The sequence below is a fragment of the Danio rerio genome, chromosome 4, assembly GCF_052040795.2.
Source record: "Danio rerio strain M-AB ecotype USA chromosome 4, GRCz13ab, whole genome shotgun sequence".
NCBI classification, from domain to species: Eukaryota; Metazoa; Chordata; class Actinopteri; order Cypriniformes; family Danionidae; genus Danio; species Danio rerio.
The window spans coordinates 8400853-8425000 of NC_141024.2; the positions used below are offsets into that span (position 1 = coordinate 8400853).

At 36.2% G+C, this 24148-nt stretch overlaps 2 protein-coding genes across 2 annotated transcripts in view; one reads left to right on the top strand and one right to left on the bottom strand.

Annotated features, from left to right (window-relative positions):
* Positions 1–16916, top strand: part of camk1da (calcium/calmodulin-dependent protein kinase 1Da) — a 95297-nt gene extending 78381 nt beyond the window's left edge. The window contains 6 exon segments of the mRNA NM_001123060.1: positions 597–672; positions 8046–8158; positions 9580–9658; positions 11909–11996; positions 13601–13847; positions 15609–16916. Coding sequence (NP_001116532.1) covers positions 597–672; positions 8046–8158; positions 9580–9658; positions 11909–11996; positions 13601–13847; positions 15609–15736 — 731 coding nt within the window. The 3' untranslated portion in view covers positions 15737–16916.
* Positions 1–24148, bottom strand: part of nudt5 (nudix (nucleoside diphosphate linked moiety X)-type motif 5) — a 123378-nt gene that overhangs the window by 95855 nt on the left and 3375 nt on the right. The gene's annotated exons all lie outside the window — the stretch shown is intronic.

Genomic DNA, 24148 nt, shown 5'->3' on the forward strand with positions numbered 1-24148 from the left:
AAAACATGCTGGTAACATGCTAAAAAATGTGATCATCTATCTGTCCATCCATCTAACCATCCATCCATCTGTCTGTCTGTCTGCCTGCCTGCCAGCCTGTCTGTCTGTCTGTCTGTCTGTCTGTCTGTCTGTCTGCCTGCCTGTCTGTCTGTCTATCCATCCATCCTTCCATCCATCCATCTGTCTAATATATATACTTAACTTGTTGAAAAATGCTAGCAACATGCTAAAACATGTTAGCAGCTATCTGTCCATCCATCAAACCATCCATTAAGTTTAAGTCTGTATCATTATCTTAAGTTGATTAAACCTGCCAGCAACATGCTAAAACTAACCCACATGGTAAATGATTTTAGCAACTTGCTAAACTATCACTGTTTGATAATTAGCATGTAGAAAGTACACACATCTCTCATTCAGTATAGGTGTTGTTGGCTTGATGTTAATTGCATTTTATAAGCTGCTTTGGAACATAACTTTCGTAATTAAAAAAACATGACTCATATTCTACAAAATTTGGAGACTGTCTAACACATTGCTAGTCAGGAATGAAACATGTTTGTCAGTGTCTGATGTGCTCTCCTCTCTCCTTTCAGCTCCAGAAGTCCTCGCTCAGAAACCGTACAGTAAAGCTGTAGACTGCTGGTCTATCGGAGTCATTGCCTACATCCTGTGAGTTCCCACAATGCCACACACACACACACACTTGTCCTTTCATTTATTAGCTCAGGACTCCTTCGGTTAGGAATAGAATGAAATTTTCACGTATGATCAGGTTGGAGGAAAATGTTGCATGACGTGGCCTAATGAGTAAGTGAGCCGTTCCTGTTGATCAGCTACAGATGGTTTGTCTGATTTCACTCATTTATTCTCCTTGTATGGTCTTATTGTTGTTTGAGTAAGTCTGAGTCACTAAACCAGAAAGAGTTTGTCTCTCGCAGATGTTTGAGATGTCAATCGATGGAAACATTTCTAGATTTTCTCAGCAGATGTTTCATTAGAACTCTTTGTTAATTAATACTGCATCGAAAACATGGTCTGGTGAGACTTAGAGATGAGATTTAAATGCCAAGGTGCTATTTACAGTATATATATATATATATATATATATATATATATATATATATATATATATATATATATATATATATATATATATATATATATATATATATATATATATATATATATATATATATACAGTTGAAGTCAGAATTATTAGTCCCCCTTTGAATTATTTTTTCTTTTGTAAATATTTCCCAAAATTTGTTTAACAGAGCAAGGAAATTTACACAGTATGTCTGATAATATTTTTTTCTGCTGTAGAAAGTCTTATTTGTTTTATTTTGGCTACAATAAAAGCAGTTTTTAATTTTTTAAGCACCATTTTAAGGTCAAAATTATTAGCCCCTTTAAGCTATATATTTTTTCGATAGTCTACAGAACAAACCATCATTATACAATAACTTACCTAATCATCTTAACCTGCCTATTTAACCTAATGAACCTAGTTAAGCCTTTAAATGTCACTTTAAGCTGTATAGAAGTGTTGAGAAAAATATCTGGTAAAATATTATTTACTGTCATCATGGCAAAGATAAAATAAATCAGTTATTAGAAATGAGTTATTAAAACTATTATGTTTAGAAATGTGTTGAAAAAAATCTGTGTGTTAAACAGAAATTGGGAAAAAAAATTAAACAGGGGGGCTAATAATTCTGACTCAATTTCCTGTAGAATCTGCAGTAACTTACTGGCAGCAGTTCACCAGTAACTTACTGTAAATTAATTACAGCAAAAACACTGTAGTTATTCTTACAGCATTATTTATCATGTCGTATATGTATTTACAGTATTGTATGTATATCTTTACTGTAAAAATATAGAGTAATTTTCAAAGTGCGACTTTAAAATACAGTAAGAAACTGCACAACTGTCCTACAGTCAATTACAGTTCATATTACAGAGCAAATAATGTGTAATTTACAAAAATCCTTAATAGTGTATATAAGGCCAGGTGATTTGGCTTAAAATAGATGGCTGGTTTTAGTCTTCTGGAAATGTAGAGAAAGAAAAAAAAACTGATAAAGAATAATAAAAAAAACAGTAAATACTCTAAATTGTTTTAAACTAAAAAAGATTAGTGGTAGGACTGTGTGTGTATGTTTGTATACATGTTTTGTGACATATCAGGACACAAATCTGTGTAACGACATAAGTATAAGCATTGCTGAAGTCCTCATTTCTCCAAAAACGTATGAATCACACCGAATTACATTTTTTCCACATAGTTTTCTGTGAGGGTTGGGGTATAGAAAATCTAGTTTGTACGAGGGCTGCAGGATATTGGAAAAATGTAATACTGCGATATTTTATATTTCTGTAATAAATATTCCAATATGAAAACAGTTTCACAAAACGGTTTGAGCTATATCCCCCATAGCAAAATTTCTCTGGCCCAGATCTAGCCCACACCAACCGCATTTGCTTGTCCCACATGCCACAGTGAATTACGGTACATGACTGGACCAAGTCTGGCTTCCATACAAGAGGCAAACAAGGACCATATCTGGGCAAATAATCCATAACTGGGGCTAAACTGGGCCAAATATGTTGATGTATCACGACTGCAATGTTTTCAACCCATGAAGCATTTCACTTTATGGATCTGCTTTTTCTTGAAGCGACCTGATTGATAGAATTGTTTCTTCACTCAAAAATAATTTAAATGTATTTTAAAAGTGGGTCAAGATAGACCAAACGTACATGGCCCACATATACTTTTTAAACATCTGGGCCAAATACTACATTTGATATCTGGCCCAAGTCTTAAGTGCCGCCTGTAAGACGGTGCCACCTCAGCCAAACCTGGGCCATGTTTGGCCCTTGTGCTGTATATGCCAGTGCCGGACGAATGCCTGCTGTGCCAGCTTTATGCCAAATCTGGGCCAGAATTCTTTGCTACCTGGGATTTGATGTTTTTGTGGAGAGTCGAACAATATTCAGGTACAAAAATTTAATAATCAGAATAGGGAAAAAAACGCTTTTCTTGCTTTGCTTTGTCTCGTTTGTAGTCTAAATATCTAACAAAACTGCTTAGATCAAGTAAAAACATTGTTTGGTTTTAAAAGTCAGATGAAATAAGGCAAAGTTTGAAGTTTTTCTTTAAAACAAATTAAATTATCTGCCAGTGGGGAAGTAAAATAATCTTGTTTTTACTTTGAAATGTAGATATTGGTATAGAAAAAAAGATAAAAATTCTAAGTAAAATTTCTGTATAAATACGGTGATTAAATACAATTCCGTGGCTCCTTGTCAACTATAATTCAGACTCAACATTGCATATCTGTGCTGTGTCACTACTGTGAATGCAGTAACGTCCCCACAATTCACAAAAACAAACCAGTGTGTACATTTTCACGAAAAAATTACACCAATAATTTCACCAAATGAACACAATGATGATTTAAAGGCACATAATTAGCAAAGGAACTTTCATTCATTCATTTTCCTTCGGCCTAGTCCTTTTATTTATAAGGGGTCGCCACAGTGGAATGAACTGCCAACTATTACGGCATATGTTTTACGAAGCGGATGCCCTTCCAGCCACAAACAAGTATTGGGAAACACCCATACACTCTCACATTTACACTCATACATTCATTCATTTTCTTTTCGGCTTAGTCCCTTTATTAATCAGGGGTCGCCACAGCGGAATGAACCACCGACTTATCCATCATATGTTTAACGCAGTGGATGCTGTAACCAAGTATTGGGAAACATTAATACAAACTCACACTCATACACTACGACCAATTTTGTTTACCTTATTCACTTATACTGTGGGGGAAACCGGAGCACCCAGAGGAAACCCACATGAACACCAGGAGAACATTGGAACTCCAGATAGAAATGCCAACTGGCCCAGCTTGGACTCAAACTAGCAACCTTCTTGTTGTGAGGTGACAGTGCTACAAACTGGGTCACAGTGCCTCCACAATCAATAACCAATAACCTAAATATTCACTATAAATCACCTAGTCGCCACTCTTCATTCCTCCCTTTGTATGTCTTGTTATTTTAGTGCGCCATAATGCTCATAAGGAGACTGAGAATGTGTCATAAAAGCTGTACATTTCACATGAGCTCCGGCCATCTGCGCGTCTCTGTGTGTATTAACATTTGACTGGCTCTCAAACCAACATAAAGACAAGTGTCTCGTCAGCTTCCCCTATCGTAGTCTGCTTGACTTCTGCGTGTGCGTCTGAGTCACTTGTCTTTTGTTTCGCTCTCCGATCGCTGTCTGTCAACAAACTGCCGAATCTGTGGCTCAGATAATAACACTTTCCCTCACTCCCACTCACAGCTGCCCTCGTCCACAATATATTCACACGTTTATGCTTTCCGCTCTAGCATCTTCGGTCCTGTAATTTTAGTCCTGTAATGTGTCAAATGTGTCGTAAACTAGAAAGAGATATAAGGGAGGACTTGAATGAATCAGGAAAAGCTATTTATATATAGTTGAAGTCAGATTTATTAGCCTCCCTGTATAATTTTTTCCAATTTCTGTTTCTAAACATGATAGTTTTAATTACTCATTGCTTATAACTGATTTATTTTATCTTAGCCAGGATGACAGCACATAACATTTGACTAGATATTTTTTTAAGATACTAGTATTCAGCATAAAGTGACATTTAATGGCTTTACTAGGTTAATTTGGCAAGTTAATTAGGCAAGTCATTGTATAATGATGGGTTGTTCTGTAGACAATCGAATATATATATATATATATATATATATATGTAATGCTTAAGAGAGCTAATAATATTGACCTTAAAATTGCTTTAAAAAATTTAAAACTGCTTTTATTCTTGCCTAAATAAAACAAATAAGTCTTTATCCAGAAGAAAAAATATTAAAATATTATTGGAAATACTGTGAAAATTTCCTTGCTCTGCTAAACATAATTTGGGAAACATTTGGAAAAAAAAAAAAAAAAAAAAAAAAAAAAAAATATATATATATATATATATATATATATATATATATATATATATATATATATATATATATATATATATATTATAATAGAAATAATATCAAGAGTTCCTATTTAGATATGCTTAGCATTTATAGCAGGTTTAGCAAGCTGTCCCGGGAGAGAACCCTGAGCTCGGAGATATTTGACCCCAGGCCCCCCACCCGGTCAATAAGCCTATCAGGGGATCCGATATCAGTCTCGATAGCTCCCCCTTTAGAAAAGGGAGGAAAAGGAGGAGATGGGGTGGAAAGGGGAATTCTTCTAAAACGAAGATAGAGCAGTAAGGAGAAAGTGATCAATTTATAGTAAGCTAGGATCACTCTGATTGGATTATTACTGTGTGTACTTTATTGAGAAAAAACAATTACCCACTGTAAATAATACTAAAGTTTTAATGAAATATATATTAAAAACATTTATAAATATACATATATAAATGTACAGCAACAATAAAATATTTTTTTCAAAGTACCTGAAATAAGAACTGATATAAATAGTAATAAAATACGTTTGGTGTGTGTTTGGCGATAAGCGTCTGTGAGTCAGTCGTCTGCTAGAGCTTGCAGATCTTATGCATGGTTGGCCTTCTCTCAGGTGTGATTATTGCAATGACAACCGGCCGAAACCGTAGCTAATTCTCTTAGCCTCTGATTAGCAAACCCAACGAGAAGAGAGAAAAAACAGCAAGCTAATGGGGTCGAAATCAGGCAGAAAATTACCATCCCTTTCTCCCCGACTGCCTCCGTTCCCCATGAGGAAAGGTATTTTAATGGCTTTGATGATGGGTGAAAAAAAAACATTCCCAGAGATGTTGGAGAAGTGTGATTTACGTTGCTCAGGTTTAATCAGCCGTCTTTTCTTTAATCAGACGGGTTCCAAAGGCTCTTGGGGGTTTATTTACGCTTGTTTACTAAGCGTAATGTTGACTGTTATCAAGGTGTATGATGATGTGTTTTCAGGGGATTACAGTGATCATCTAAAAGTATTGCTCAGCCAAAAGAAAAATTCAGTCATTTTTTACACAGGACTAGGGCTAGTAATCTCCAGTGTTTCAAAATAATACTATAAAAGTGTTTTGAAGACATCCGACATAATATATGTCAGTAGGTTGTGGGTTTGATTCCTTAGCATACTAGGACTATTTATCAAAGGGTTAAAATACATGTCAGATAAAGGGTTAATACTGTATATATGTCAGTAGGTTGTGGGTTCATTCATAACAAAAGGGGCACATATTAAGCATACATGTCAGTAGGTTGTGGGTTCAATTCATAAGGAACCTGCATACTAGGGCTATTTATTAAAGGGTTAAAATACATGACAGATAAAGTGTTAATATATACGTCAGTAGTTATTGGGGTTCAATTCCCAAGGGACACATATTTAATATACGTGTCAGTAGGTTGTGGGTTCAATCCTTAGGAACCCGCATACTTGGGCTTCCTATTAAAGGGTTAATGACATACAGTATGTATTAACCCTTTATCTGACACATATATAATGTGTCAGATAAAGGGTTAATACATACTGTATGTCATTAGGTTGTGGGTTCAATTCCCAAGGGATGCATGATTTATTGTACATGTCTGTAGGTTCAATTCCTAAGGAACCCACATACTAGGGCCTTTTATTAAAGGGTTAATATATGTGTCAGATAAAGAGTTATTGCATATATCAGTAGGTTGTGGGTTCAAACCCTAACTTTATGGGTCACATATGATTTAATATCCATGTCAGTAGGTTATGGGTTCAGTTGCTATGGAACCCATGTGCTATTTATTAAAGGGTTAAAATACATGCCAGATAAAGGGTTACTATATATATATCAGTAGGTTGTGGGTTTAATTTCAGACTTTAAGGGACATATGATTTAATATACATGTCAGTAAGTTATGGGTTCAGTTCCTGTGTAACCCGTATACTAGGGCTATTGATTAAAGGGTTAAAATAAATGTCAGATAAAGGGTTAATATATATGTCAGTAGGTTCTGGGTTCAATTCATAAGAAGCACATATGATTTAATATACATGTCAGTAGGTTGTGGGTTCAATTCCAAAGGAACCTGCATACTAATGCTATTTATTAAAGGGTTAAAATACATGTCAGACAAAGTGTTAATATATACGTCAGTAAGTATGGGGGTTCAATTCCCAAAGGAACACATAATTTAATATATGTGTCAGTAGGTTGTGGGTTCAATTCCCAAGGGACACATGATTTAATGTACATGTCAGAAGTTTTCAGGTTCAATACCTAAGGAACCCACATACTAGGGCGTTTTATTAAAGGGTTAAAACACGTGTCAAATAAAGGGTTAATACATGTCAGTAGGTTGTGGGTTCAATTCCTAACCATAAGAGACACACATGATTTAATATCCATGTCAGTAAGTTATGAGTTCAGTTCCCATGGAACCCGTGGGCTATTTATTTAAAGGGTTAAAATACATGCCAGATAAAGGGTTACTATATATGTCAGTAGGTTGTGGGTTCAATGCTTAACTTTAAGTGACATATGATTTAATATACATGTCAGTAAGTTATGGGTTCAGTTCCCATGTAACCCGCATACTAGGGCTTTTTATTAAAGGGTTAAAATACATGCCAGATAAAGGGTTAATATATATGTCAGTAGGTTGTGGGTTCAATTCCCAAGGAACCTGTATACTAAGGCTATTTATTAAAAGGCTAAAATACATGTCAGATAAAGAGATTTATATTTATGTATATATGTCAGTAGGTTGTGGGATCAATTCCTAAGGAGCACAAATACTGGAGCTGTTTATTTTCAATATGACAAAATAAGTATTATAAATATGTCAGTACTTGATGTTCAAAAACAGAATGAAATTGTAACAAAATGTACTTCTTCAAGTAAACGTCTCTAAATATAATGAATAGATGTCAGAAGGTTGTGGGTTCGATTCCCAATAAACACTAATAGTACAGATAAAGCATGCTGTATGGAAATGATGCAATAAGCGCATGTGTTTTCTTACAGGCTGTGTGGTTATCCTCCTTTCTATGATGAGAATGACTCCAAACTCTTTGAGCAGATCCTGAAAGCCGACTACGAGTTTGATGCCCCGTACTGGGACGATATTTCAGATTCAGGTACACTAAAAGCAGCACATCATGGTAATGGTTTGGGTCATATGAGTTTAATTTACAATCCTCCATCTGCTAGCTTACACAATGCCAGAAAGAGTAAAGGAATGTTTTACAGGAAGGTCTGATCATGACTCTGGCATTCAGTAAACACCACAGGCTTTAACTCCATGAAATTCGTCCAAACTGCAAATTAAGGGACTGTGAATGAATCCAAATTTAGCTGTCAGTTTTTCCACTGATAAACGCAAAGTCTCCGCTTTATCTCAACATTATCTCAGACGATGTAAATGTTTCTTTTCACTCTGAAATTTCAATACAGTACATACCTGTCAACATTGGGAAGTAAAAATGCGGGATAACACCCCTTCCTCCACCAAAAAAAATAAATAAATAAAACAAACACAAAAACTCCCTATAACTCCCAAAATTACCCAAACCCAGGGGCACCACGGGCCCTCTGAAAAGCGAAGTGTCGTGGATGAAAAGGAGGACCGGGATGTGGGATCGCAAATGAAAGTGTGAAAGTGAAGAAGGGGGGAAAAGGGGATCACAGATAAAACAAGAGAGGGGGGTGTTGGGGTATATCGCAGGCCCTTGGTACTGTCTCTGAGGCCCCCCTAGAATCACCCAAACACCTTAATCTGTTAATTCAGAGCAGTTTAACTGTACATAAGCCTAAATTAGCTTCATTTCGTAGCAAACATAAAACAGAAAATATTGAAAATAAAATAAAAGCTTTAGCCTATTAAAATCAATGGCCTATACAGAAATTAAACCAAGTTATAAGATCTCACTTAGTCTTTATTCACTGTATTTAAATATTGATGAAAATTACTATAGACACTCAGTGAAGAGCAGCAAATCTCTCGTTTGTCACTTTAAGAATCCACAGATCTATAATGAAAGAATTCGATTGCTTTCGTAACTTTTGGGCTCATTTTTAGACAAAATTATTTGAGTTAAAAAAAAAAAAAGCCATGACAGACATGTTTACTCATTATTAAGTGTATCTGTCTGTTTAAAAACACCCAAATCCGAAATTGTCCACTTTCGCTTTTCATCAAATGGCATATACTGAAGCTGATCTGTGAGCAGTGACTTCATACCGAGCAGGTAATTGCGTGAATAAACTGATTCAGCTGCACATGAAGGGTGACGATCGACGCACAGATTTAATGAAGTAAATGCGGCCATTTTTATATTAATTTCAATGTCCTTTCAAAGCCAAAATGAAGCAAAAGCTAATTCTCTTGCAATTTCATCACACTCGAGATCGGCTCATTGATGCTTATACTTTTCATAGAAAGATACAAAATAGAGGAGAAATACAGGACAATACTTAAGTGGGATGATAGCAAGATAGAATGGTAAAATACAAGAGAATAAATATTTTTTAATGGTTTACTTTCTTGTTTGATGTACAGCAAAAGATTTCATCAGTTGTTTGATGGAAAAGGACCCCTCAAAACGAAACACATGCGAACAGGCTCTTCGACATCCCTGGTAAGTCACTATATATACACAGAAGTCATAAATGAGAATTTAATTTAATAATAAAAAATAATTATTAATTAGTCTTACCGATCACGGATCTGTGAGGCCGGTGTCTAGCCCATGAAAGTAAATCCATATGATGGCGAGAATGACGATTTCTTTTCCTTCCTGTTTTACGGTGGTCGACAACAAACTTTTTGGTGCGTTACTGCCACCTTTCGCTTTGATTGGTGATATCGCTAAACAATCATTGGGCTGACACGAGAAACTTTCTTGATTGAAAGATGACTGAGGGAGGGGAGTTATTTATGTATATAGTTTACTGTAGTAAGAGCTAAAGTTTACTATGGTAAATAATTACTATTAGTTCATGATAGTTATTAATGACACTACATTTTATATATATATATGCTTATTGCTAAGTATTATATTGTAATACTTTACGATAATTTACTATAATATTTTAATTGTGTAACACCTGGTTTAGTTAGTGCTGTTTTATATATATATATATATATATATATATATATATATATATATATATATATATATATATATATATATATATATATACATATAATTTGTTTCCGTTTGGTACAACATATTATTTGCAGTAAATAATTGAACTGAACAATTCTGCCTCGTATGTTTCATTGAAAGTTTTATTGATCACTAAGATATGATTGATTTGGATTTAAGCTGCTTTAATTTAAAAATGAAAATTGCAAAAATAGCTTAGATGTAGCTAAGCTACTTTTGCCAAGTAGATTTTAGCTTAGCTTGCTACATTTCCAAGATGGTTGCTTTTAGTGTAGTTTAGTTACATTTTAAGTAGAGTAGCTAAAAGCTTAGCTCACTACATTTTTCAAGTTGCTTGCCCAACACTGCACAAGTCCGTGGGTCATGGCAATCACTCGATGCAAAAGTATGATTCAGCCTTAAGGTTATTGCACACTGAATCTGAAATTTTCGTCTGTAAAAAATGTAATTTAATCTCAGATAATGTGAATTGTATTGACACACTGTCTTCGAAACTTTCGTCTGTCATTAAAAAAAAAATCAGGTTCGCAAAAAAATTCTTTGACAGCTGTTTTGACTGTTCAGAGCCACCGTATAAGCGAAAAGCTAAATACAGAATAACTACAGATAACTTTAGGACAAACACAGTGCATAAAATAAGGACTAAAGAATTTGGCAAACAGTTGAGAACCCGTGACTGGATTCAATGATTGGCGCACCTCTCCCCTGCTGCTTTTTGGTGTGTGTGTGTGTGTGTGAGACGTACTGCTCATAGACATTATAATAAAAAAAGCATTATCCGCTTTCAGTCCAACATGTCAACCTGACCGCCATCTCTTATAATGTCTAAGGCACTGCCAGTCTCTGTTTAAGATTTGTTTACGTATGTGAATGTTTGAAGCATCACAAACAATCTATCAAAATTCAACTGATTTACAGAAATAAACTTTGCATTTCGGTGTCATCCTGCACAGCTCTTAGATAATGAGTTGAACTCCTCTTCCTCTCTATGCAGTACTGGATGAACACAATATGCAGCCTATTCCATTACTGTGGAGAAGAGAGAGGAGAACAAAGTATGACTGCTTATGTTTTTTTTCATGATGGATTTATTAATACGCATTGGACTCAGTGTGTAAGGTTTGTTTACATGATGAATTATTCGCATATGAATACGAAAATAAAATCATACGAAAATTTCAGGCCTGTAAGGTGATGATTGCAAAAAAGTGGAATAATGCAAAAAAAATGTAGTTAAGAAAAATTGTAACATCAACATGCAAACCTCATCAGATCTGCATCAGGTCCTCTAAGACACTTAACGGCAGAACATTTAAACTGTGACTTCATGAGCATCGTTTAGAGACGGCGTTTTATTTCATGTTATTAGCTCGAGCCGCTCTCTGCATCAGCCGGGGGATTGCATGTGCGTTCTGAATCCAGTCTCTCCATTATCATGCACCGAGATCCCTCTCAAGGGCAGAAGGGAAAAGCTACTGAATAAACGCTCGGCAATTAAAACTCTGCATCTAATCTCGCATTACGTATTCCGAAGCGCTAATCGGCAATTAGCACATCCTCCACAGGCACCTTTAACAAGCCTTTCACCAAACACGCGAGTCAGAAAAACACAAGGATTGGAAACCCGAGGGGGATTCACACACTTTAGAGAAAAATACAAGTGCTTCTTGAGATGAGAGGACGACTGAAAGTTTTGATTTGAATGCTTTTGCTTTTCAGGATCGCAGGCGACACGGCACTCTGCAAGAACATCCATGAGTCCGTCAGTCGACAGATGCGCAAAAACTTCGCAAAAAGCAAATGGAGAGTGAGTGCAAGTTGATATTTAGAGTACTAGCAGCTTTTTTTACACTCAGCTCGTTCAAACTACTTATTTAAAATGAGTTGAATCAACACAACTCAAGGTTTTTCAAGGTTCAATCCACTTGATTGTTTTAAGTTCAATCCACTGGTTAAGTTAACTGACTGGATTTGTGTTGGGAAAACATAAAGGAATTGCATTGAACCCAGAAATGAAGTGTTTTTTAAACTAGGTACAACGAGGTGGCATTTTTATCGGCATTTTAAACATGTACCTATACATTATGTTTAAATATATCACACGTAATTATATATGTGTTTATATATGGCCATATGTGAACATATATACAACTAAAAATAAGATATTAGTTCATATTTTATTTGTAATTCCAATGGAAAAATCCAATTTTAAAATATTTCTAAATATGTTTACATGACATGACATTTTATATATGTAAAATTTTAATTTGCAGTTTGCATATATTTTAATACATAGCAAAAATACTGATTACATTTGTTTTTCAACCACTTGAATTTGCAAACAAGTATGTATGTATGTATATATGTATATATGTAAAATTTAATGTAAATATATGTAAAATTTAAATATGCTATATATATATATATATATATATATATATATATATATATATATATATATATATATATAAATGCGAAATATATTGCACCAAAATATATTGCGATAAACGACGATATTATTGTCATTTTAAGACCATGTCATGACACTCATCATTATATAATGCCAGAATGACAGAATAGCATCAAATAATTTAATTATAGTCATTTTAATTATGTAATAATTAGGCAATGGAATCAGAGTGTGAAGGCGCATATCCTAAATAAAGAATAATAAATGTGTAAGTGTAAAGTAAAAAGTGGCTGCGATATCTGCTCAATATTCAGTTGTCAGACACCCCTATGAAAATATACTATGGTTATTTATTGTAAAATTATAGTGTTTTTAACCATACTGACACTGACACCTCCAATAGAGATAGAGAGGTTGTGCAATCAGCTAAAATGTTGAAATGATTGAGGTCATGTCTATGTGTTGTGCAGTAAGTCGATGTATTGATTATTGTGACAGGCCTAGAGGTAAATAATTAGAAAACAATGCATGTTCAAATTTATTACACCATATCGCAAAACACACAATGATCTATTTAGTTTCAAATTCTATTTATATCTATGTATAATTTATTTAGATTACGCTTACACAGTACTAATAATGTGAAAGTATGCCATTGGCATACTAGCACAACTAGCCTACATTCAAGTATACAGATATTTGTAGACAAATTTCCAAGACTTTTCCAAAACGTTTTCAGGCCTACTATGTCAAAATTCCATGACTTTTCCAGGTTTTTCATGACCGTATGAACCTCATTGGTATGAGGCCTAAAATAAGCTAAACATAACTCTCATTCAGTTTTAATTTTGTATATGGATCTTTTGTACAGTATGAAAGATCCCCAAACCTTAAGTAAAACTCATAATTTGACATGTAGTAGTCATGGAAAATGTAGGACATCTTTTGTGCATCTGTTTCACTTGTTTTTGACCTTGACTTTTTGTTTCCCCACTTAACAGCAAGCCTTTAATGCCACGGCGGTGGTTCGCCACATGAGGAGACTGCAGTTGGGCAGTAGTATGGGAAGCAGCATGGATCAGTCAAACACTGCAAACCAGAACCGCATACTGAACGCAAACCCACCGCTCAACACAACTACGAATTCCACCGCACCACTGACCCAAAACCAAAAACCTGCTCCAAACCCAAACGCCATTCTCATTAATGACATGGCCACTGGAAACACCCCCACACCACGCAAAGACTGTTAAGTATATGTTTTAACATTCAAAACAATACACTGTGAAAATTATTTTTAAAAGTTGATTCAAATGAACTTTTCTTGTCATCTCAACTTATATTAATCAAACTGACTAAAACATTAAGTTAAACTTTGAATAACTTTAAAAAACATACGTAAAAACATATTCAAATAAGTGAAAGTAACTTTAAAACATTTGTAGTCATGATTTTTTGTCTTTTTAACAGTATAGAAGCTTTTCTTCCTGACTTCAAAATGTGTGTTGTTTAGTTTATTTTTTCCCCCTGCCAAAAATAAAAACGATTACACATTTTTACCATGACTACATTCAATTTGTGTACCAAAAAGGCACACATTTGAGCAATGAGTCAATAAGGAAACTGAAAGACTCTATACTGATTTTAATCTAAAATATTTTAAACTGAAATCTTTTATTAAACTGATCTTTCATTAAGAATTATTTGCATGAATGTATTTGGGGAAAATGTTACAATTTTAACATAAAAAACGCAAATGAAACCTGTAATTGTGTTGCCAAACATTGTTTTTGGAACTTTAAGATTTTGTGGACTGAGTTTTAAATTATTTTTACCACATTGCTGCATTACAACAATGACTGACAAAACATTTAAAAGAAAAGAAAAATTTATATTTTTTAGCAAATTCAGTCCAAATACATAAATATTAATTATCAAAGAGTTTAAATGCAAAAACCTCTTGTGCTATCTGATTTTTTTTTTTTAAATAAACTCCTTTATTTATTTTTTTTTCACATTAAGGTGAATGAAAATAACATATTAATTACCATAAAACGCAAATTGCCCAACTTACATTCTCAGGAGCCTGAGAATAATGCTCAATTTAGGACATCATTTCAGGTTTTGCATCTAAACTCTTCAGCCCTCCTGAATAGCATACCACCTGCAAATGTTTTTTCCCTAATTTCTGTTTAACGGAAGTCAAATATCCGCCATGAAACTCTATGTGCACAGGTTGATAGGTCACCTTATCTGCTCCTGCGTCCCTAACTACATTTTCACAGGCAATTGCTTGCTGTCACCTCAGTAGCCATTGAGCTTACTCCTCATCAGTTTAAATGCTCAGTGTCATTTTACGCTGTCAAGTTGCGGCATGTTTTCAGAGACCCTCCTCCACCCCAGCTTCACCTGTGTTTAGATCTGCTTACAGGGGTTACGTATATATATATATATATATATATATATATATATATATATATATATATATATATATATATATATATATATATATATATATATATATAATGTTTACAGCAGCAGCGTGTTATATTCTCAGACGGCAGGTCTGTATATCCACTGGCAGTAGAACATCTCGGTAGCAGCAGCAGCGTAGCAGATCTAATCCGCCAAGACCAAATACATCAACATTGCCATACACATATCCATTACTATGCTAAATCCCGAGAGTGTTCATGACAGAAATATATTTTTTAAAACATATCACTAAACATAATAGTTTGTTCTATAGAAAATCAAAACAATATCTACTGCTTAAGCGGGCTAATAATATTGACCTTAAAATGGTTTAAAGAAAATTAAAAACTGCTTTTATTCTAGCCGAAATAAAACAAATCAGACTTTCTCCAGAAGAAAAAAATATTATAGGAAATACTGTGAGAAATTCCTTGCTCTGTTAAACATAGTTTGGGGAAAAAAAGAGACAAACTTCACAGGAGAAAACATTGAAGTAGATGTGTGTATTTCTAACCAGTGTATTTGCATTTCTAGGTACCGCCCCTCCCCACACGTCCTGTTCTCTGGCATCAGCGGCTTCCTCCTCCTCAGGGGCGGAGCCATGCAGGCCCCTCCCTCCCTCTGTTGCATCTGTGAGCACAGTGGTAACTGGGACCAAGTGACGCCAGGTTCTGCGGGGAGAGAGCTGGGAGGCCACAGCGCTGTGAGCCCCGCCCCTCAGCCCACCCCCCGCCCTGCCGTCCAATCAGGCAGAGGACTGACCCATCACCATAGCAACCACTGCGCACGCCTAATGCACTCCTGCCATTTAACCTCCAGGCCACTAGAGGGTGCAATGCATGCAGCGGCAGGAGACCAGATTTCCAGCAGACGGCTTCCTTTTTGAGAAGTGATTTGGACAGAACTGTGAGGATGTCTTTGCCGAGAATGTGCTACGGATCCTGCTACGAACGCAGAGGTTTAGGTGCGAAAGTGCGTGCATGATTATGTCCGACCTTATAAGAGGGCGGCGCCAATGTCAAACGATTCTACTATATCATTACATGTCTAGCTCTTCCCTCTTTCCCCTGTCTTTCTCTATCTACTCACAAGTTATTGTAATCCTTGTTGGCTACCATTTTCTTTCGAGGTTTCATGCTGACCTGCAGAAGTGCTTTTAATAATCACGTTTTACGACTGTTTTGAGACATTTTCTGAGTCGAGACTTTCTGTTTGCACACAAGAGAGAGCGGTTAGCGGATATATTGACGTTTTTTACAAATGCAAAGGATGGGAGACTTTCAGTGTCACACCTCACGGTTGGGTTTGACCATCACAAAATTTACGGTATCAGTTAAAACATGCAATATATGTTTGATTGCTATCTTTTTTGGAAAACGCAGAGAAGCAGCAGCTACTCTCTGCTTGAAGTGTGATTTTAAATAGACAAAGAAAGTTGTAGTTATTGAAGTACATACTGTAGTTAAACTGTTAATAGTCAACACAAACACACACAAACGAATCTCCCGAAAAGCCATGGCAGCGTCTCTCTGCGCCCCAGTGTACGAGTTCTCAGGGAATTCCGCAGCTGCACTGGGCGCCATAGTTTGAGATCGTCTCATCCAGTCAGAATAATGTCGAAAATGTAGATAGAAAGCTGTTTAACTCTTATAATGATTGTATGATGGTTTGATCGTGCTAAAATGTTATGCTAAGTTCACGCAGTATCAGAATTAGCCTACTTTAAAGGCCCAGGTATACTTTTTTTATCGATTACCACGTCATTTTACACACAGATGTGCTCACACCACTTCTAAAACATACACAAACGAGTATGAATAAATGAGTTCGAAACATGCGCCACCTAGTGTTTCCACATTGTATTTATTCACACTTTTCATTCGGACCAATAAATTGCGCTTCATGCTGAAGTCAGAAAATACTCCTGATGATGAAAACTCATGACAATTATTTCAGTGGCAGAAGTAGCTTTAAACGTTTTTACCCCAACGTCATGGGATGTTGCATTTTGTTTGTAAAAGAAAATCGGGTTGACGTCAAAACCCAACGTCAGGCCCACATCAATATCGAATGTTTGACAGATGTTGCTTTTTGTTTACATACCAAAGCAACCTAAAAACAACAGAATATCAACGTCTAATGATGATACAGCTGGATGCTGTGTGGACGTTAACAATATGACGTCTGTCTTCATGCAGAAAACATTCATGACGATGAAAACTGTATCAAGGCATCAACTATTTTAGTGGCAGAAGTAACTTTTTTTACCCCAACGTCATGGGACGTAGCATTTCGTTTTGGAAATGAAAACTGAGTTGATGTCTGAACCCAACATTAGGCTCACGTTATTGTCCAATGTCGGACAGATGTTGCTTTCTGCTTATTTATCAACACAACCAAAAAAATAACAAAATTTCAACGTCTAATGATGTTACAGCTTGACGTTGTGTGGACGTTACCAATATTACGTTGTCTTCATGCAGACATCGGAAAACACTCCTGACAATGTAAACTGCATCAAGACGTCAATTATTTCAGTGGCAGAAGAAACTTTAAACATTTTTTTACTCCAACGTCATGGGACGTAGCATTTCATTTGGAAATTAAAATGGAGTTGATGTCAGAACCCAATGTCAATCAATGTCCAATGTCGAACAGATGTTTCTTTTTGGTTATTTAACAACGCAACGTAAAAACAACAAAATTTCAACATCTAATGATGTTACAGCTTGGCATTGTGTGGACGTTACCAATACGACGTCTATCTGTCATGCAGAACCACTCAATTTCACACACAGATGTGTTCACACTGCTTCTAAAAAATGCACACGCACATGAGTGTGAATGAATGAGCTTGACACATGCGCCACCTAGTGGTACTGTATTGTATTTATCCGCACGTTTCTTTCGGACAGATAAATTGCGCTTCATGCAGACGTCAGAAAACACTCCTGATGATGAAAACTGTATCAAGATGACAATTATTCCAGTGACAGAAGTAGCTTTAAACATTTTTAACGTCATGGGACGTTGCATTTTGTTTGCAAATTAAAATCAGGTTGACATCAGAACCCAACATCAGGCCCACGTCAATATCCAACATCGGGCAGATGTTGCTTTGGGGTTAATTGCCAACGCAAGCTAAAAACAGCAACATCAACATCTAATGATGTTACAGCTTGATGCTGTGTGGATGTTACCAATATGACATCTGTCTTCATGCAGAAAACATTCCTGATGATGAAAACTGTATCAAGATGACAATTATACCAGTGGCAGAAGAAACTTTAACGTTTTTACAGAGTACAGCACTTGGCAATCATAAAGTAAATCAAGTCGATTTATCCATACGTCAAAACATTAAAAATGAAATCTTAGACATCTAAAGCCTCCGTGGACCTGTTGTCAACTATGAAATTGATAAATGATAGTATCATCTAGTGGTGAAGCTGACAGAATTATTTCAACTTAATTTAAAATAAAAATCATAACAATGGTGGTAAAACCTGGTATTACCAATGATTCTGAAACCCTTCAAACTACTTTAATAAGTATTTATATTTGCATATTTTGCGAAATAACCATAAATATACACAGTCAGCATATAAAAATCAATATTTGACTGCCATTCCCTTCATGGGATTGTAGTTCTTTATTAAAGCCATACAGTCTCTTTGGGGCTGATTTCCATCTTTATATCTTTTGGCTTTTTAAAAGAATCCCTATTGGAGAAATGAATGGGAAAATACTTAGGGATCCAGTGCTGCTGAGAAAAAAAAAAACGTTGGCAGGTCTGCAACTTTTTCTGCGACTTTAAAGGCGGTTTCATAAAGATACTGCTAAATATTTCTAGCCGATATGTTGTTTTATTAAAGCCATGCTTCTTTCCTTGCTAAATAATATAAAGGTGAAATTAAAGTGTCTTGTAAGCTTTGTGAATTCATCATCACTCTTGATAAACTTTGATCAAGTTGGTAATTCTTAAACAACGTGAACGCAGCGTAACGTTTAGTGACTGTAAACATCTTTCCATACAATTAAAAGTGGCTGAATTTCTAGCATTGGTTTAAGGGCTAAGTTAAGGTTTTTACACTTCCGTACTGAAGGGTGACTGGTTTTCTGTCGCCGAACGGCTCTGCTATTATGTCCTGTCAGGTTTTTAAACGTGACTGATGTCTTCTTTGCCCTTTATGGTTTGTTAATATCACAGGAGGGAACCAAGATTTAGGAGCGCGTGACATTTTCCGAAGTGCCATCGAATATCTTCATGCATTTCCCATTAGTTTCGTCCTGAATGTTTGTTTCGGCGTTGGACGCCACCTCACCGTGAGGGGCTTTCAGCTAATGGCTTTATTTTTCAGTCAGGTCATGCATGCAGCATTTTGTCTTCGCTTTCACACTCGAGAAGAGTTTGTAATCTCACAACCAGAACAGCTTTTTATAAAACCGGGCCGGTGTTATGTTATTTCTTTTAAACTGCACATTTCTGTTACAACATTTACAGTGTATGCATGAGGTGTTTGATAAGTAACAGTTGTTCAAATGAATGTTAAGCTGTATCTGTGTGCATAAATGTCAATTACCACTGGGAATTATTTTGATATGTCTCTTAGCTTGAAGTAGTTCATGGAAAGAGGGCTCTGTTAAAGTGATTTTCATCATTTGTTTTGCACAAATGTGTTATTACCCAGCAGGCACAGGACATCAACACATAGAGACAGGAGTTAAACATGATTATGAAGGTGAATAAATACTATTACTTGTATAATTAATTAGTATAAGTATCAGTGGGATACACTTAAAAAGTGATAATCTTGAAAAAAATTTAAATATTCAATATTAATTAGCAAGTTATTAAAATATGCATGAACAAATTTGGAAAGGATATATCATACCTGGTTCTGTAAAAGAACAACTTTCTATTTCAGTCTGAAAACCTCTTCACACTTTGGCTATGAAAACACTGATGCACAGTGTGATCTCTGTAGCACTTGTCGGAGCAAGCGGAGCTACAAATCATCTGGTTTACATGGTTTGGCTTATTAATAGTTTTTTTTTTATTGCGTATCGACGTCTGTAAGAGTAGTTCTTCACTGTGCTGATGGTTTATGTGAATCATATTTGCTGTTCTGTTGGTGTAAGTAAACGTGTTTTTGTTGGGTCGCTGGTTCGAACCTCGGCTCAGTTGGCGTTTCTGTGTGGAGTTTGCATGTTCTTCCTGCCTTCGCGTGGGTTTCTTGCGGGTGCTCCGGTTTCCCCCACAGTCCAAAGACATGTGGTACAGGTGAATTGGGTAGGCTAAATTGTCAGTAGTGTATGAGTGTGTGTGTGTGTGAATGTGTATGTTTCCTAGAGATGAGTTGCGGCTGGAAGGGCATCCGCTGCGTAAAAACTTGCTGGATAAGTTGGCGGTTCATTCCAATGTGGCGACCCCGGATTAATAAAGGGACTAAGCCGACAAGAAAATGAATGAATGACTTCACCGCTGTTACTCTGCCGTCCCACCTCAAGCTCGGTGCTGATGTGCAAGTAAAACAAGTTTGAGCCTGTAAACACAGCGCCCCCTCTGTTAAAAAAATGTATTGCGATTCGTTCAACATTTTATATTTGAAACGATTTTCGGACTCACGGTGAATCGCTAATCGTGTATGGCTTGACGTTGTATGGACGTCACTAATATGATGTTTATCAGACGTTGAGTTTTAGGGCGCTTTCACATGTAGACTTTTGATTCGGAACCTGTCTCGTTTACCCAGTTAGTGCGGTTTGTTTGGCATATGTGAATCCAGCAATCGTGCTTGGATCCGTGCCAAAACAATCGCTATCAGATCACCTAAATGAGGTGGTCTCGGCTCAATCGAAACGTACATTGGACGAATCGATTGTAGCGAGAAAGCGATACGATCCAAGCCCGGCTATATCACAGTGTTTTATGGATATGTATGAAGAGAGAATTATGAGTAGGGCAAGAGGTACATGTATCTCAAGTCATCAGACATCTCAAGTCTCCTGGGGATGCCAGCAAACGAGTGAAAATACTCACACATGACTTGTTTTAGCTATTTTGGTCCGTTTAGAAACTTTGCCGTGTGAAAGCGAACCGCACCAAGAACAAGCAACAATGTAACAATTTTAATCCCTGTTTTGGAACAAATGAATCGATTCACAGTTGTGAAAGCACCCTTAGTTACCATACCTGACGAATTAATGTCAGTATTTGTCGTCAATATGACGTTGGTTTAAGATCTTGGATTTAGGGTTGTCATGATACTGGAATTCCAATCAGTACAGGAATTTTAAAAACATTCATTTCTTACAAACATTTAAGCACTGTGCGCATGTTCGTAAACAGAGCTGATTTGCCATTGTGTTCACATGCTCACCATGACTGTGATTAGCCGTGAAGGTCATCAGTTCATCAAACTCACCGATGTTTACTGAGTGTAACCACAGATACAGGGACACTGGAGTGTTTCAAAGTCACGTCGATCAGCTAGTTTGTCTAGAAGCTGACATATGAGCGATACGCTGATGAATCACGGCTTTAAAACACTCCAGTGTCCCTGTATCTGTGGTTTCACTCAGCAAACAGTGGTGAGTTCGGTGAACTGATGACCTTCATGGCCAAATCACAGTCATTTCTGTTGAGCATGTGAACCCAATGGCAAATAAGTGCTTTTTGAGAACGTGCTCCATAGCGATTAAATGTTCGCCGAAAATGGACTGTTTTAAATTTTCAGTACAGATTGAGCAAATGATAAGGAATATTCAAAGTGTGAAAGGAGACGGGGCGACGCAGTGGCATAATAGGTAGTCAGGCTGGGTCAGTTGGCGTTTCAGTGTGGAGTTTGCATGTTCTCCCTGTGTTTGCGTTGGTTTCCTCCGGGAGCTCTGGTATCGCCCACAGTCCAAAGACATGCGGTACAGGTGAATTGGGTAGGCTAAATTGCCCCAATGTATGAGTGTGAATGAGTGTGTATGGATGTTTCCCAGAGATAGGTTGCGGCTGGAAGGGCATCTGTTGCGTAAAACAAGTGCTGAATAAGTTGGCGGTTCATTCCACTGTGGCCAACCTGGATTAATAAAGGGACTAACCCGAAAAGTAAATGAATAAATGAATGATAGTAGACGATTCCCATCTTCTGAAGCCTTTATTTATTTATTTTTTGTTCTGTTGCCTTCTGGAAGAAGGTTTAGAAGCATCAAATGCTCTTCTAACAGATATAAATTCACATTTGTTCCTGAGAAAATAAGGCTTTACAACCTTAAATTTTAGCAAGTAATATGTTTTTAATATATGGGTGCTTCCTATGTTTTTTGGTACTATTTATGAAGTTATTATGAAGCATGCTGAATTGTGTTTTTTAATATTGTTTGTAAGTGATTTGTCTCTTTATGTGTTTTTAATTGCCCTTGGTGGGATTAATAAAGTTGTTAAACTTAAACCTAAACCATGATGGTACCGAATTCCAGTATCATGACAACACAACCCAAAATCAACAAAATATTAATATCATTTAATGTCGTTATTAGACGTTAAAAAGCCATTGTCCTGAGACATTGGTGACTTAAATCTAACCTAATATTAACCTCTTATGCTGTTGTGTGTCTGCTGGGTATTATCTACAAATAACAACTAAACCCTTTGCACTGAAAATAGTCCCCTCTTAGATGTCTGAGAGTGAGAAAATGAATAGCAAGTTATTACTTTAAGGTGAATTCACTTTTAAATTTTTATTTAATTGAATTGTTGATAAATAGGCAGTCATTTTGGTCACAAATTGTATTACTTTTGTGCATGGCATTGTAAGTGCAATTCTGCCGTGTTTTTACAAACCTATTCTACATGATTTCCAGTGGTATTCGAACTTGACTTGAAATGGCCCTGGAATTTTTTATGGTCTCAGTGTTCATGTTATGTGTGTTTGTGTGCATTTTGTTGTGTGTAAAATGCAGGAAATGTGTACGATATGCTCGGTAGGATGTGCAGGAAAAGTATAAACCAAAATCTTTTCGTTTTTTGAATGACCATATATAAATAAATCTATATATATATATATATATATATATATATATATATACAGCTACTGCCACTCCAAGCCAAACATTAAAGTATTCAAATATATAAGACAAATTAGGTATACTACTTACTTTAACATTACGAAAGTAATCCAGTAAACACATGCACACACGTGCCATGGCTCACACACATACAAACACACACCCCAGTCTGTGAGTGCAATGAAGGACAGAGATGAAGTCAAATACAAGTCCGTCAGTTCACTTGGATTACAGCATCACTGTTGTCTGTGTGTGTGTGTGTGTGTGTGTGTGTGTTGAGCGAATCTCTCCGAGTGTCTAACGGCTTTGTAAATAGACTGTGATCGTGACGTCGTGTCTGTCATGTTGTTAGTGTGTGTTCTGTCTTTCATCTCGTCCTCTAAACACTGCCTTTCTCTGGCCACACACTTGACTGTAACACAGATGTATATTCATGAACTTGTGTCTCAGTGTTGTACGTTCACATTTCTATTGTACAAAGTTCACAACGAGCGACATGCTGAATATGCTGATCAGTTGTGATGCACCTTTTCCAGAATAGTCTTTTTTTACAAACTCAGGCGTCACTTTTGCCTCTTACGATGAAAAAGCTGTGACTGACAAGTGTCTGTGCTACCCAGTGACTGTGCAGTTTTCAACTTGTCCCTTGAATGTCGACTTATTTGCAAACGAAGAAAGAAAATACCTAGCAACTGCATCGGATTTTCGTTTATCGTAAAAAGAATTGCAAGCATGTTCAATGCGCTTTCCGAATTCAACCGATTATTTGCATACCTTCAAAAGTCCATGTAACTATATGTACGAAGAAACATGTCTATCTATATGAATAAATATATATGAATATATATTTGAAAAAAAAAATGCAACTCTGGCAATGCAGGCCTTGTGATCTCTGCATCTCTGACACCGAAATAAGTTGCCCAGTGAAATGTGAATTATATACTCATATGCATGTGACAATGATGCTCATATTTTTGGGAGTGGCATACGAATACTAACTTTAACTGTGACGT